The sequence below is a fragment of the Prionailurus bengalensis genome, chromosome E4 (genome assembly GCF_016509475.1).
Source record: "Prionailurus bengalensis isolate Pbe53 chromosome E4, Fcat_Pben_1.1_paternal_pri, whole genome shotgun sequence".
Lineage (NCBI taxonomy): Eukaryota > Metazoa > Chordata > Mammalia > Carnivora > Felidae > Prionailurus > Prionailurus bengalensis.
The window spans coordinates 43,236,800-43,252,345 of record NC_057360.1 but is presented as its reverse complement, the minus strand read 5'-3'; the positions used below and the strand labels follow the sequence as shown (position 1 = coordinate 43,252,345).

The following is a 15,546-nucleotide window of genomic DNA, read 5'->3' as shown; positions in this document are numbered from 1 at the left end:
AACCAAGGGGGTGCCTCGCCACACCCGGCAGGGGCCCGGGGATCCTGGCAGGCAGTAGACCCGCAACTGCTCCCAGGGCCACGTTCTCGACCACTCTGCCGCACTCTGCTGTCTCCAGGGATGGCTGGGAGAAATGTCGTGGGGGAGTGGACCCTGCCGGGAGCAGGGAGCAGAGCCCCATTCCTGGGAGGGGGAAGATAGAGGACGAAGGGCTTCTCTGACTGAGGCGCCAGGAGGTTCCAAAACAGAGGCAGCTGAGGGGGGCTGCTCTGAAGCCAGGGACCCACCCTGAGGACCCTCACCTCTGCCTGTGGCCTTGGGTGAGTGGAAGGGGAAGGACTAGAAGTCTCGAAGCACATGAGGGCAAGAGACAGCGAGCTGGGGATTGTGTGCTCACGGTGGCCTCTTGGTGTCCACGAGATGGTGGAGCTGAGGACAAATGCATGCCAAGCTGCTGACCATGCTTTCTGCCAGACAGAGGGTCTTGAGGGATATTTTTACTCTCTACGCCCCTCTATTGTTTACAGTGTTTACAATGACCGTGCATGATTTGAAGTGTCTTATAAAGGAAGCATAAGACTGGGAGACCAGGGGCGCCTGGGTGGCTCAGTCGGTTGAGCGTCCGACTTCGGCTCAGGTCATGATCTCGCGGTCCGTGAGTTCGAGCTCCGCGTCGGGCTCTGTGCTGACCGCTCAGAGCCTGGAGCCTGTTTCAGATTCTGTGTCTCCCTCTCTCTCTGACCCTCCCTCGTTCATGCTCTGTCTCAATAAATAAGCGTTAAAAAAAAAAAATTAAAAAAAAAAAAAAGACTGGGAGACCGTATGCCAAATGCTAATAGTGGAAGGGACCACCTGTGGTTGGAGTTTCCTTGTTAAATTTTCTACAATAAACATGTATTAATGTTTTTATTTATTTTTTAGAGAGAAAAAGAGAGAGAGAGAGAGAGAATGAGACGGCGAGCAGGGGAGGGGCAGAGAGGGAGACACAGAATCCGAAGCAGGCTCCAGGCTCCGAGCTGGGGCTCGAACCCACAGACCGCGAGATCATGCCCTGAGCCGAAGTCGGACACTTAGCCGACTGAGCCACCCAGGCGCCTCTAAGAAAAAAAGTTTGACGTGAAATGACATCTGGAACATGTCTCAAGTCGCAAGTTGCACGGTCCAAACACAAACTCCTGCCACGATGGAAATGTTCTCTATCTGCGCCGTGCAACACGGCAGACACCGGCCACACGTGACCGCTCAGCGCTTGAAATGGACCGCCGAGGAAATGAATTTCTGATTTTGTTGCATTTTGACGAATTTAAATTGAGTTCTAAGCAGCCCTGACTTGTGAGGGTCCAATGAGACCGAATGGCGATGCTGGGTCTGAGGAGTAAGCTCTGTCATCACCCAAGCACGCCTGGGGCGGGCGGGGAGATTTCTCCCCAACCCTCTCTCTCCTGCCTGGCTTCAGAGTTTCCTCTGCTCAGGCGGTAGTAGGGGCCCCCTCTGCGACTTTCCGTCTTTGACCGCGTACAGAGCGGTCGGATGTGTGTGTCATGGTGGGTGGGCACCTGCAGGTGAGAGCCTAGGCTCAGCACCGCCTCCCTGTGGCGACCTTGAGCCGTCACCTGCTGTTTCTGGGCCTCAGTCCCCTTATCTGTATAATGGAAGTATTGGCCGGACATTCCACAAAGGCCCACGGCCCTTCACCTAGCTGCTGAGGTCACGGGCTAGGATCACGGGCAGGGCCGGGTGCACTGGCAAGAGGGACTCAAGTAAGTCAGCCAGAAGGACTTGCTGGCCGGAAGGCTTATGAGGTTCTGGGTCGGGTGAAAAATATGTGACAAAGGATGTGTCATCGAGTGAAGAGAGCTCTGCCAATCCACCTCCTCTCCGGGTTACCTGCTCTTCCTTAGCCCCTAATGCCATTTCAGCAGTCACCAAGCTGTATTGTCACTTGTCCGTTTTTGTCATTCTTTTGGGATAGATTTCGAGATGCTCCAAGAGAAAAAGTCTGCGCGGCTCTCCCCGGCATTCTCCATCTGTCGCACGAAGCAGATATTCATACGGGTTTGATGAACAGGGGAATGAATGGTTCTTTTGGACCCCCTAGCCTGTCCCCTCTGAGACTGAACATTCCATCACATTCTGGGGCTTAAATAACCCGGCTTTGGGAAAGCATAGAAAAACGTAGAAAGGCAATGAAATTTGTTTAAGTTTTGTCTTCCATTTCTAGCTCTTTGAAAGTGTTTTTTTCCCCCTCAACTCCCCCCACCCCACCCCCACCCCTAAATTTATCTTTTTCTGGCAGTGTAAAGAAAGCGTCCAAGGGGATAACCTAATTCATACTAAGATGTGAATGGCTCAAGGCTTTGTTCTTCCTCAGGTTACCTGCCTACTTTTGCACACGAAGAAGCAATGCTTCACCCAACGGTGGGTGTCAGGCTTCGGCAAGCCCAGGTCTGTCCTGGGTCTGCCATTCACCAGCTGTGTCCATGAGTAAGTTCCCCTCATCCTGAGGCTCAGTGTGCTCATCTCTAGGGTTTGCCACACTCTAGGGTTGAGGTGAAGAGAAAATGAATCAGCGCACACAAAAAGCACTTGCTAGCTGTCAAGGTCCTAGACAGAAAAAGGCAATTTCAGTCAAATGGCCATGACTTTGGGCCAGGGTGGGGCTTTCTCCCACCCTCAAATCATACCCGAATAGACCATGGCTGTGCACGGAAGCCACGTCCTTTTTAATCGTACCGCTGCCAAGCAGAGAAGAAAACCCTGGTATCTCTTTCGTCTGTTGCCCCACCCCTGCAGGAGGAAGGATGCCCCATGGAGCCAGCTTGGCTCCTCTCACTGCCCTCCATACACCTGGGATCCCCCCCCACCCCCGCACCCCTGGACCCCTGTGGTGGTTAGAGCATGGGCCTGGCCGGCTCGATCGGTAGACACACGCCACTTTTGATCTCACGGTCATGAGTTCAAGACCCAGGTTGGGTGTGGAGCCTACTTAAAAAAAAAAAAAAAGAAAGAAAAAGAAAACGAAAGAAAAGAACATGGGTCCCGGACCTCTCGTCGCTCCCTCCGACCCTTCTGTCAGCACATGTTCCCGCTCACAGACCTCACCCGAGCCAAGCAGGGAGCCCGCCCTTGAGTCAGGCTCACGCAGAGACAACTTTCTGGATCTTCCCAGAAACTCAGGAGCCACACGGACCTCTCCATCCTCAGTTCTCCGTTCGTGTGGCTGTGGGGTCACCGAGGCCCCAGAGAGGTTACGTGACCTGCTTGGTGTCACAGAGCACAGCTGAGTGTTGGCCCCCACGCGTCGCGTCAGAAGTTCAGGGGTGAGGGGTCCCTTTCCTCTCTGAAAGATGCCCTCATCCCTGCTCCTTCCCAGTGAAGTGAGTGGACTCAGGAGCCCCTTCCCCAGTATCCCGCCCTCTGAGGTGTGGGCTGGCCAGGACTGATGCCTGAGCCACATATCCCTTTACACCATGGAACGATGTCTTCTGTCCCACCTGCAAGCCCAGGACCTGGCCCAAAGCACCGTGCTGGAGGAGACTCGCCCTTCTTGCCTCTGACCCACACCGCAGTGCTCTGAGAACCCTCCCGAAGCTCTCCATCAGACTGACGCTCTCCCTCCCTGGACCTCCCAACCCCGGCCCCCACTGCAGTGTTTATCTCTGCCTGCTGTGTTTCAGACGCGTGTGTGCGTGAGTGCGAATGCACACGTGTGTAAGGGTGTGCGCACGACGGTGTGTGAGAGTGTATCCACGTATGTGAGCGTGCGTGCGTGCACGTCCGTGCGTGAGTGTGTGCGCACGTGCGTCCCCAGTAGTCTGAGCTCCATCAGGGCATGGACCATGTCTTTCTTACTGCTCTAAACCGTGCTTCATGAATTTAGCAGAGCCAAAGTGGGGTTGGTTTGGAGGCCACACACCTGCGCCTCGGGCCGCTAAACTGTGACGAGAGCTCTGAGACCCAAAGAAGGAGAGGGATGTGACCTGTCCTCAGGCCCTTTCTCCTAAGCAGCCATGTTGCACCTGTCAGCTCTACCCATCCTCGGCCTGACCTGCCCCCCCCCCCGAGCTGAGAAGATGAGGACGAAGGTCCAGTTGGAGACACATAACAGGTCTGTGTTGGTGACTTATCTCTTGCGTGAGTTCACGCGATGCCCAGTTTCGTGGGAAACCCTCTCCTCCTCACCTCCACCCCGACTCTGGGTGCTTGGGGCTGACCTCAGCCAGAAAATGGGCAAGAAGACCCAATTCCAGGTAAAGTGGGTGCTTTCTCACATGGAGCTAGGGACCCAAGAGGGTGGTACCGAGCAAACCCAGCCTTCCTGCGGGAGACCAAAGAACAGAGCCCCCAGACCAGCCAGAGAGACCCAGATCCGTCCAAAGCATTAACTTTGGGCTCGTCTCCACTGATCTGGAATTGCCGTAGGAACAACCAAACTAAGGCAACCGGAGCCTTTAGCTGGGAGGTGGATGAACAGCAAAGCCTAAGCACCAGTTTGTGGAATCACTTCCGGGGACCTTTGGAAACAGCTAACTTGGCAGATGGCTGCCCGGAGGCAGGGGCATGGTGGAGGTGGCCCCTCCATTACCCCCGGGCCCCAGGAGACCTCATCTGGACAGTTGGCCTGGGGAGGGGGGAGTCAAAGGCAGGGATGGGCTGCCAGGGGAGGGACAGCGTTCCCCGGAGGAGCCGTGTGTGGGAGGCCGCGCTGCATCACCTACCTGGGCTGCCCTTCTGGCTGACTCAGGTCCTGCCTGCAGGTCTGGATGTGCTGGGGCAAGTCCCAGCCTCCACTCCCTCCCCAAATGCCATCCCGGCACACTGGGTGGGGGCCGAGAGCTTTCTCCATTTTTATTTGGAGGTTGGCTACAGCCCTTCAGGCTGAGGGGTCACTGCCAGCCACCTTTACAAGCCCTGCCCAGCCCTGCCCAGCCCTGCCCACAAGGAGGTCAGAACCCTCCCTGCGGCCCCCAGATGGTCCAGCGGCAGCCTTGCAGGTTATCTCCCCTTGGGGAGACCTGGGGGTGGCCTGTGGCAGGCACCCACATCCAACATCTCCTCTGAGCCTCGTGAAAGTCCTGCCACTTGGGCAGCACGAGCACCACCGCATTTCAGATAAGGAAACTGAGGCCCACGACCTCACAGGCCTCAAACCTGGGCCTCCTGATGCTGACCCCCGAGCCCAGACCTGGCCCACGGGCCGGAGGAGGGAGGGCCCCGCATGCTCATACACTTATAGGCCCGGGATGGTGGCAGCAGGCCTGGGCCGGGCAGGCAGGCCTCATCCTGTTCTCCCTCAAGCTGGGGCCTGACCCCTTGGGCCTGAGCCGGCTTTGTCTGTAAGACTTAGGTGAAAGGCCTCTGGAATGAAGAAGGTTCTGCGCTCCCGGGAAAGGGGAGCCGTGAGGGCGTCTCCTGGGCTGTCAGGGATCAGAGGCTGACTCCCCAAGTCACCCTCGGCCTGGAAAGTTTCCGCAGGCTCTGCCTTACACTTCCCGAGCGGCTTCTTCCACACCCGAACATCCCCTGGGGTCCGGGATGAAGAGTAATCACAACTGCCCTGACTTAGTCTCCGATCACCTTCCAGGTACTGTACCGAAGTCTTGGATGTGCAGAATGCCCTCTCTCTCACACCCCAGGCCCGTGAGCCAGAGGTCACTTGCATTCCTGCTTGCACGAGGCGCTCCAAGGGCAGCTGGAGGCTTGTCTGAGGTGAGTGGCGGTGCTGGGATTGGAACCCAGGTTGTCAGGCTCTTAATATCGGGATCTGGACCGCACTTAATGGCCCGGCCACTGATGGGGAAATGAAGCCTGCCGCGAGGACCTTCCTTCCAGGTGCCCCAGCTACAGTTTCATATTCTCCCGCTCTGTGACCCCAGTTGCCTCCTTCTCCCCCCTCCCTTCCCACCTCAGAATCAGCCCAAGAAAACTGGAGCAGCGAGGGTTAAGTCACCTCCCTCTGCCGGTGGTGCTGTCTTGCTGTCGGAGGGCTCTGTGCTCGCCAGGCCTGCACCTGCTCCAGCGGCGCCCTTTCCACTGGCTGGCCCGGAAAGCCAGCTGCGCGCGGGCACTGCGAACACGCTAGCTCCGGGCCAGCCTGGCAGGCGCAGCTGGAGGGCGAAAGCACCGACTCCAGGCTGAGATGTGGGCCTGGGGCCTGCAGGCCAGATCCTCCAGGAAGGAGCCTGCTCCCCAGCACTGTCTCCCCCGCCCGACAGGCCCTGCTGTCTGAAGGAGGCCGGTCCCCTGCAGGGTGGGCAGCCCTGTGAACCCTGGTGGGAGAAGGAGGCAGGTCCGCGGTGGGAGCCATTCCCTCCCTTTTTACAGAGGGAACAGAGGCTAGACACAAACAAGGAAGTGTCGGTGACCATCAGAGGAACAAAACCCAACTCCCAGCCGGGACAAGGCAGGGCTTTCCTAGCCACCTCCTTGTCAATAGGAGGCCTGTGTAGTTCCATCCTTTCTGCAGATGCCTCTGGCCGGGGCGATCTGCCCCCTCTTCTTGGACTTGCTGCTTCAGTTGTCAGCAGAGAATGATCCCCTGCCCTCCCTCCCTCTTCCCTCCTCCCTTTCAGTGGGGACTGGGGCTGGCAGCGACATTTGAGAGCCAATGCAGGGAAGGCACCTGACCTTGGGGAGGAATGTGGGAAATGTCTGCAGCCTGGAGCAGCCACCCCCCCCACACACACACACACCTGGGGCCCAGGAATGTGGCCCCCACGGGAGGCGTGTGTGTGTGCGGGTGGGGTGCAGGGCCCAGAGTGCTAAAGTGTTGGAGGGCCCCATAAGGTCACCTGCTGAAACTCCTACATGGTCACAGAGGGTGAAGATGAAACTAAAGGCTGCTCTCCTTGAGGCGCCACCATGGTGCTCTCTCTGATCCCCTTAGGGAGTGCTCCCTGACTCCTAGAGCCCCCTCGAGCCCAAGGCCACAGGCACGACTGCAACTTGTGACTTCTCAGACCCGCAGAACCACAGAATGTCAGAGCCCTTTGAAATCAGCAGCTACTGCGTCCATCCCCCATTACAGATGTGGAAACCGAGGCCAGAGAGGCTAAGGGAATTGGCCACAGGCGCTCTAACTACGGGCCAGGACCCTGGGGTGGGTGCCTTTCCCACACACCCCCTGCACCCAGCCTCCTCCTCTCACTAGGAAGATTCAGGTGGTACTCACCCCCCCGCCCACCCAAGGTCTTACAGGGTTTCTGCTGGGAATCCAGTGCCTTCTGTGAGTGCCCTTAACTGCCAAGGTTGGGAGCTGCAGCCACAGGGGCAGAGGCTGAGGGCCTGGCCTCCACGCTCAAGGCTTCTGGTGAGCAGGTGATCTGTGCTCTGGCTGCACAGCATGATCAGGCCCCGGTAAGTCCAGCAGATGCCTCTCTTTGGGACTGAACCCCGAGAAAAGGGTGAGTAAGGACTCTGCTGCCCTCTCGTGGCCACACCAGGTCTGGCTGCTGCTGTCTGGGTTTGGGGCTGTTTGTCTTCTTCAAGCCCCAGAAAGCAATCTCCCAATCCCCTCCCCCTAGAAAGTGCTCTGGGCAGCCAGAGGGGGTGGTGTCACCTCACTTCCCTATCACGGAGGCCAGAGCTTTGGCTGCGCAAAGCAGGACGGGAAGGGTGCACGATGGCTTGTTCAGGGATGGATCCTGAAGGAAGAAGGGCTCAGGCCAACAGGGGAGGCCCAGAGTGTTACCCAGAATGCCTGGGTGGGGGGAGAGACCCGGTGGTTTCCACGGGGATGGCCTCATCAACTAACACTAGACAGGATGCTTTGAAAATTTAGAGGATATTTATTTTTCAGGAAGGTCCACCACAGCTGACAGGCACTACCCTCCTCCGCTCTAAGGGATTTCTCTTTTGTTTTTCGAGAAATGCCCTCTCTTCTTGGAAGTGCCCGTGGGAAGGCTGGGATGTGAAGAGAAACCATACACAACACTCCAGAGCCTTAAAAAAATAAAGCAACAAACAACCTCCTCCACACAAATACACACATACAAAATAAACAGATGTATAAAAGAGAGGCTATGCTCCTCCCGTCCTGGCTGAGGGGTGCTTTGGGAGAGTGGGGCTGGGTGGCTTCGCCCCCCTTCCCCTAGCCAGGATTATCCAGAGGCGAAATGGTATGGAAGTGCCCAACAGCCAAGAAGAAGGCCCTGGCTTCCGAGAGAGGACAGGGGCAGGGCCTCTCCCTCTCCCTGGAGCTCAGGGGGGACAAGGTACAAAGGAACAAATAAATAAATAAATAAATAGAACCCAACATGCTCCCAGAGGCCTAAGGGCTTAGGCTGAGGCTCGGGGGGCCCCTGGGGCCTGTTTCCCTGAAAAGAGCAGATCCAGTGACAGGCAGAAAGAACAACAGGGAAAACACAAGTCCAAAAGCTGTACTCCACCTGGCCTCCAGAGCCTGTGTCCTTCATATCCCGGGAAGGGCCCAGCCCGGAAGTGAGCCTCAAACCAGCTCTGGAGGAACCAGGGGTGGACCGAGCCTGCCCTCTGGCCCGGCAGGTGCCCAGAGGCTGGGGGGACCTGCCCTCTCTCCCTGGCATTCTCTGAGGCCAGCAGAGCCCCACCCCCAGCTTGCCGTCTGGCCTTCACCCCCGACCATCTCCGCAGGAGGGAACTGTGGATGTCTCCAGGTTGGGCTCTTCCCTGGAAGGATGGGGCGTGGCCCTCTCCTGCTCCTCTTCTTGACCCTCCTGACTTGCTGCAACCTGAGTCCGCTGGGAGAAGTCCTTGTGTGACTGTAAATAATCAGAACGGTCCATCCCGGTGTCCTCCTCTGCTCCATTTGGCCACGGATGTCCTCACTGTGCCCGGCCAGGGCTGCGCTCGAGGCTCCCTTCAGGCCAACAGGGAGAAGGCGTCAGACAGAAGCAAGAACAGAGAAGGGGGCAGGAGCTGCTGGAATGGACAGTTTGGGCAAGAGGCCAAACCAGACACACGAACAAGTTCAAGGGACTCGGGAGTCCCCGGGTCCCTCCTGGAGAAGCGTGGCCATCTTGGGGCCGGGGGGAGCACGGGGCAGGGGTGGGCTGGCCGCTCAGCTGGGCAGCAGCACGTGCTCCAGGAGGTAGGTGAGGGAGTCCCAGTGCTTCCAGAGGAGGAAGAGGACGAGGACCAGGAGGGCGGTGCTGGTGATGCGCAGGCGTGTCTTCATGAGGGGCGTGATGAAGCTGGCGATGGTGGACACGAACACCAGCAGCACGGCCATGAGCGCCAGGATCACGTTGATGAACTTGCCCAGCAGAGCCCGCGCGTTGGCGTTCTCCACGCCCTCCAGCTGCACGACCTGCTGCTGCTGCTGCTGCAACTCCAGCTTGGTGACGCGGGTCAGGCAGGACTCCACGGCCTCCTGCGGGGGGGAGGGGGGCGTGGGAGCTCAGGGTGGGCTGAACCCTACCCGCCCCTCAGAGAAGGTGCCCGTGCACAGGGCGCCCCCTGCAAAGGCCAGGCGGGGGCGGGGGGGGGTGGGTACAGGCTGATCGGCTGCAGCTGGGGGCGGTGCTTTACGACGTTTTAGGGAGGATGGTAGGAGACGGATGTGGTTGATTCGTGTGTGTGCGGGGAGTGGAGAGGGGACACACAGCTGGCCCAATCCCCTGGAGCTTCCTCTCCAGGCAGCCTGGAGCCCGCAGATCCCGATTATTCACTGGCAAGGCTGCCATCACAGAGCCGGGGGCATGGGCGGCCCTCGCCCGTCGGCTCGCACAAATCCAGCCTCGGGCCTGCCCGGCTCCTATCTCCGCCCCACACTGCCCTCTCCAGCCACGCGCCCATCTGCGCCGCCAGTGGACCCGCCTGTGCCCATCACCCCCCACTTGGTAAAGCCTTCACCCTCCGGCCGCCGACAGCTCTCTCGGCACGTCTGGGGCCTCCCCAGGGCCAGTCTCTGGTCGTACCTGGATGTCCCGAGCCCTTTCGTAGGACTGGTAGGCCACCTTCTCCTCCATGCTGGCCAGCTCCTGCTTCAGGTTGGTCATTTCATTCTGGTGAAGCTCGGTCAGGTCATTGAGCTGTTCTTCCAGCCGCTCGTACCTGGCAGAGGGAGAAGGGGTGACTTCAGTCCTGGCCCCCTGACCTCCCTTCTCTCCCCAGGATCAATTTTGTTCCTCAAAACACGCAACGCGTTCAGTCCCCTTCCAATTATAACAGCAACGACAACGAAAGCTACTCTTTATACGGTGCTGCTTCCAAGTAGGCATTGTGCCCAGGCTTTACCCACGTTATCTCCCAGGATCCTCACCCCCCCTCAACCCCACGAGACAAGCACTAGCATCATCCTATTTCACAGATGAGAAGCCTGGGACAGAGAGAGGTTAAGGAACCTGCCTAAGGTCCCACAGCTCATGAACGGAGGACTCGGATTAAACGCCTTCGGCGCGAGCCTATAAGCCCTGGACTGAGATGTTCTCCTGGTCACCAGGGACACAGCGACACAGCGACACGATCCCTGCTCTGCAGGCACAAAGTATCAAAAGGTGACTCTCATGTGGGGGTAGTTAGTTTTCAGGCAAGGACCCCCCCCCCCAATTTTCTAACCCTTCTTCATATATATGAAGAAAAAGGAAAAGAGCTAATTAAGGAAAAGCTCGCCAAGAATCCCAGGGAGCAAGGCAAGGGACAACCAAATGACACAGGAGGGGCACTGAGCAAGAGGGCGCGGAGCAGGCGGGGCGGGGAGGGGCTGGAGACTCCAGCTTCTGCCAAATGTTTAACCTGCTGGTGCCAGAGGTTTACACAGTTTGACTTTAGAGGTTTGGACTCGTCGAACCTTCACGAACCCTAGGAGTAGGGATCTGTGTTATTGCCGCGGCACAGACCTGGAGAGCAGCTGTGGGGAGCACTAAGTACTTTGTTCAAGGTAAACAGGAAAGAGCAGAGCTGGGCTTTGAACCCAGGGAACCTGGCTCGAGAGTCAGTGCCGTTAGTCCTTCCAGAGGAGAGGCCATGTAGCTGGCCGTGTCCCTGCCTCAGTTTCCCCCTTCTGTACACGGACCACATAACCATCAAGCAGGGACGTTCAGAGCTCCTGAGACAGGCAGAGCCTTCTCTCCATCGGCAGGTCAGGCGCCCTAACCCTATCTCCCAGCCGCTCTGACCAGTCTGGAGGAAGGCCTCCCCGGGGCCTCTTCCTGGCTCCTCCCGGGGCCTCTTCCTGGCTCCTTCCGGCAGCCTCGGACCCTTCTATGTGCACCTCCACCTGCCTCCGCGAGCCCGAGTCTGAAAGCCGGCGCCCCGCTGCTCCGGCCGAGGCCCGGCCGGGCGGTGGCAGTGCGGGAGGGGTGGCGCCTACCTGTAGCGCTCCTCCTGCAGACACTGGGTCATGTAGGTGTAGTCCCTCTGCAACTGAGCCTTCAGGTCCTCCATCGAGTCCTCCAGGTGGGACTGTCCCTCCTTAATCTCCCGCAGCTCCTCCAGCAGAGCGTCCAGGCTTCCGGGGGCCCCGTACAGCGTGTTCGACTTGGGGCTCCCTAGCGCCCCCGCCGGCCCAGCCCCGGAGTTGCTGCCCGCCCCGGCCGAGCTGGCGCTGGCACTGGAGCACTCGTCATCGCTGCCGTACTTGGGGCTGGACACGAGCGTGGCGCTGCCGCTCAGCGCCCGGGCCGCCTCCTCGGGGGGCCCGTCCTCCAGAGGGTCCTTCAGGTGGGCGATGTTGTCGGCGCTGCCAAACTTGTTGCGGATGAGGCTGGCGAACTCCCGGGGCTTGGACACCACCGCGGTGTGGGTGGCCTGCGAGAGGCCCGAGAGGCTGCCCTTGACGCCCTCGACCACGCCGCCCCCGAAGCCACTGATGCCCGCGCGCACGTTGGCGCCCACGTCCTTCAGGCCCTGCTGCATGTCCCGCAGCACGTCCTTGGGCTGCCGCGAGGGCCCGTTCTGCTCTATCTCCTTCAGGCGCCGGCGGTAGTGCTCCAGCTTCTTGTGCAGCTGGGCGATGGTCTGGGCCGACTTCTGGTTCTTCTTCTCGAACACCTGCTTGATGCGCGACACCTGCTGCTTGTCCGCATTGTTGGCCAGCTTCAGGTACTCGGCCACGTTGTCGTCCCGCGCCTCCTGCTCGATCTTGATCTGCTCGGTGATCTTCAGGATCTTCTGGTGCAGGTGGTCGATGGCAGCCTTGGTCCGCTGGGGGTCGGGGGCCCCGTCCGGCACGTCCAGGCTGACGGGACCGTCGGCATCACCGTGGCCGGGGCCGCCGGGGAGGCTCAGGGCCACAAGGTCTCCCTTGTCAACCTGGGGAAGGAGGCAAGAAAAGCAAGCGTCGGTAAATCGTGACACTGTGGGAGGATACCCTCCTACGTCCGTGGACACCTCTGGCCTTGGTTTCTCTGCCTGGGAGATGGATGCAGGAGGAATAGGAAGCTTCAGGGCAAGAGCCCCCAATAACCACAACCGTAGTAGTATTCCTTTACGGTGGCCATTTTGTGTTAAAAGATTTTACTTCTGGGGCGCCTGGGTGGCTCAGTCTGTTAAGCGTCCGACTTCAGCTCGGGTCATGATCTCACGGTTCGTGAGTTCGAGCCCCGCGTCGGGCTCTGTGCCGACAGCTCGGAGCCTGGAGCCTGCTTCGGGTTCTGTGTCTCCCTCTCTGTCTGCCCCTCCCCTGCTTGTGCTCTGTCTCTCTGTCTCTCAAAAATGAATAAACATTGAAAAAAAAATTTAAGAAAAAGGTTTTATTTCTAAGTAATGTCTATACCCAACGTGGGCCTCGAACTCACAGCTCCAAGATCAAGAGTTACACCCTCCACTGACCGAGCCAGCCAAGTGCCCCTACCCATGGCCAGTTTTGAAGGGCTGTCCCAGCTGCGATCCACTTAATCCTCATAACATCCCTAAAATGCAGTCTGGGCAGATCTGCCCCTCCTTTGGCCCAGAGAGTTCAAGCAAGTTGCTCAGGGACACACAGCCACGGAAACACAGAACTTCCAGCCCAGAGCTCTTCTTGCTCCATCACATGGACTAAGCATGCCTGAGGAGAGTCACAAGACTGACTTCTCAGAGACAAGACAAGCTGTCCCTCTGGACTCCACCTCCCCCAAAGGCTCCTGCCTCAAACAGGCCTCTCTCCCAGAGCTGGCCAAAGCCTACACTTTGGCCCTACGCAGGCACAGGAAGCCTCCCCGCCCGTCCCACCCCGGCTTTCCTAATGCAGTTCAGCAGGTCCCCTGCCTCTGTGGATACCCCTTCCAGCCCCTCCATCACCTTCCAGCTCTCCTGCGTCGTCAGCAACCTCTTCCGCTTCATGACGGCGGGAGCACCCGGCCCTGCCCGCTCTCCCAGACGCTCTCCCAGACGCGGGAGAGGAGCACAGCCCCACCCACCGTGCTGGCCAGGTCCTGAGGACTCAAGTCCCAGGAGCAAACCCTGGGGGCCAAGGGCAGCAGAGACCAGTCTGGGCGCCTGAAGGTACCAGGGCCTAGCTCAGGAGGGGGCAAATGTGCAGGACGGAGCAGACGGTCCCTTTCCAAGCAGCAGGCAGGCTTCCCAAGCGCATGAGGGTGGCACAAAGGAGAAGAGAAGCCGAGAAAGGTTGGGGGGTCGGGGTGAAAGGAAGGAAAGGTCCCAGGAGATAGGAAAGATGAGAAACCGCGGGGTCAGAAGAAAGCAGGCGGGCCTGGAGTCCTGCTCTCCCAGGGTCGCCCCCCCCCCCCCACCCCAGCTGCTGGAGGACCTCTCTGTCCACAGCGGAGTCCCCTGTGTCTTATCGCCATGCAAGAACGGAAGCAGCAGGAAATGGCTCAACCCCATGTATTTTTACACACAGCACACCCCAGGACGGCCGGGTCAGATCCTTCGCTCTTCATGTGTGTGGGGCAGGATGAGGTACAGGTGGGGGAAGGGGTTATAAGCGCAAAGCAAGTGGCCCGCTTACCCACACCAGAACTGGAAGCAGCCCGTGCCGATTACAGGCAGAAGTCACTGGACCCGGTTTCTGCCGAGGTGCAAAGTTATTGGAAAACACCAGTGAAAACAACAGTCCTGCCAAAATCAGGAGCCGGGGAGGGGACGGGGGTGGGTGGCTCCTCTGTGGGCTTCCTCTGGGGCCTTTCCAGGTCACAGTTCTGCTGGGGATGCTGGGGACAATGCCGATCCCTTCTCCAATCTCTCCTAAAGTCAGGACTTGCCCCTTACATTGGCTTTGGGTCTCCCTTTGTGTCCCCTGGCCCTCCCTCCAGGGGCACATGTCTTCAGAACCCTGCCTCTGAATTTCTGAACTTGCGTACCGGAAGAGCCAATTCCACAGCCTCCCTTAAATGATCTGTCCCAAGGTCTGTCACGCCAGTGCGACTTAAAACCCCGTCCTGCAGTTAAACCCCTTCCTCCTGTGCTATGTCCTGCAGTGATGAAACCTGTCTCTCCCTGACCCTCAGTATCCCCACCTGAGAAGGGGGATAATGCTATTTACTCTCAGGTCTCTGTGAGGGTTGCACAAGATGATGCCGAGCAAGCACTTAGCCCAGTGTGGGGCATACAGAAGGCACTCATAAATGCTGCCTGGATCCAGGCAGCACAATTCAGGGGGGCAGGGGAATGCAGTTTCATTAAGAAATTACACCAACCAGGGGCACCTGGGTGGCGCAGACAGTTAAGCCTCCGACTCTGGCTCGGGTCATGATCTCACAGTTTGGGAGTTCGAGCCCCACGTCGGGTCTGTGCCGACAGCTCGGAGCCCGGAGTCTGCTTCGGATTTTGTGTCTCCCTCTTTCTCTGACCATCCCCAGCTCACGCTCTGTCTCTCGGTCTCTCTCTCTCAAAAGTAAATAAACATTAAAACAAAACAAAACAAACAGTGTAGACCTAGGGTCCAAGATTGAAAATTCATTCATTAAAAAAAAAAGAGATTATCCCTACCAGTGCACTCAATATTGATACTATGGCATAAATATTGAACTACAAAAAATTAAATTCTCTAGGAACACGATTTTTAAGATTAAGCAATCTGGTCCTCTTCTAAGGCTGCTGTGCTTCCAAAGAGGCTCAATTCTCTTTCTCCCTCTTTGGGGGAGAAAAAAACATCCGGAAGGTGAGTTTTGGGTCTGAAACATGGCTTGATGCTCGGCCCTCGGCGGTGCTCGGCGGTCTCTATGATGAGCAGAGAACTTGCCGCAAGGACTAGGAGGGGTATGCGAGCAGCTAATGAGACAGGGATGCCGTGAAAAGTAGAAGTGCTTTGGGACTCCGAGGGACTATAAAATAGCAACCCTCCCCCTACCTTGGCTTTACTCCGGCAGCTTAGTGTCTCTCCTCCCTTGATTTAGAGTCTGTCTAGCTTACAGATGGAAAAGTCGAGTGGAAGCTGGCTGCGAAATCCCCGGGAACGAGAGAACAGACATTCCTGGGAAAACAAGCTGGGGCCTGACGGTGGGCTGGAGTGGCCTGGGGCTGGGCTCCTGGCCCCCTCACCTGCCCCTCTTTCCTGCCCTGGGGCCCAGACTCGAGCCCGGGGGTCCCTCAGCAGGACACCAGCTCCTTGCTGCCCCTCCACTGGCATCTGCCACACCTGGACCCCGCTGGGCGCCTCCAGTCACAGAACACCCCACCCTGTCC

The 15,546-nt window shown here is 58.3% G+C and overlaps 1 protein-coding gene across 3 annotated transcripts in view; it reads right to left on the bottom strand.

Moving 5' to 3' along the window:
- Window positions 1-7,764: 7,764 nt before the first annotated feature.
- The window catches only part of TMCC2 (transmembrane and coiled-coil domain family 2), a 39,963-nt gene continuing 32,181 nt past the window's right edge, over window positions 7,765-15,546 (bottom strand). For all 3 annotated transcript variants that reach the window (XM_043569257.1, XM_043569258.1, XM_043569259.1), the window contains 3 exons: window positions 11,291-12,231; window positions 9,897-10,032; window positions 7,765-9,349 (listed from right to left, as the gene is read on the bottom strand). In XM_043569257.1, coding sequence (XP_043425192.1) covers window positions 9,038-9,349; window positions 9,897-10,032; window positions 11,291-12,231 — 1,389 coding nt within the window. In that variant the 3' untranslated portion in view covers window positions 7,765-9,037. The remainder of the gene's footprint in view (window positions 9,350-9,896; window positions 10,033-11,290; window positions 12,232-15,546) is intronic.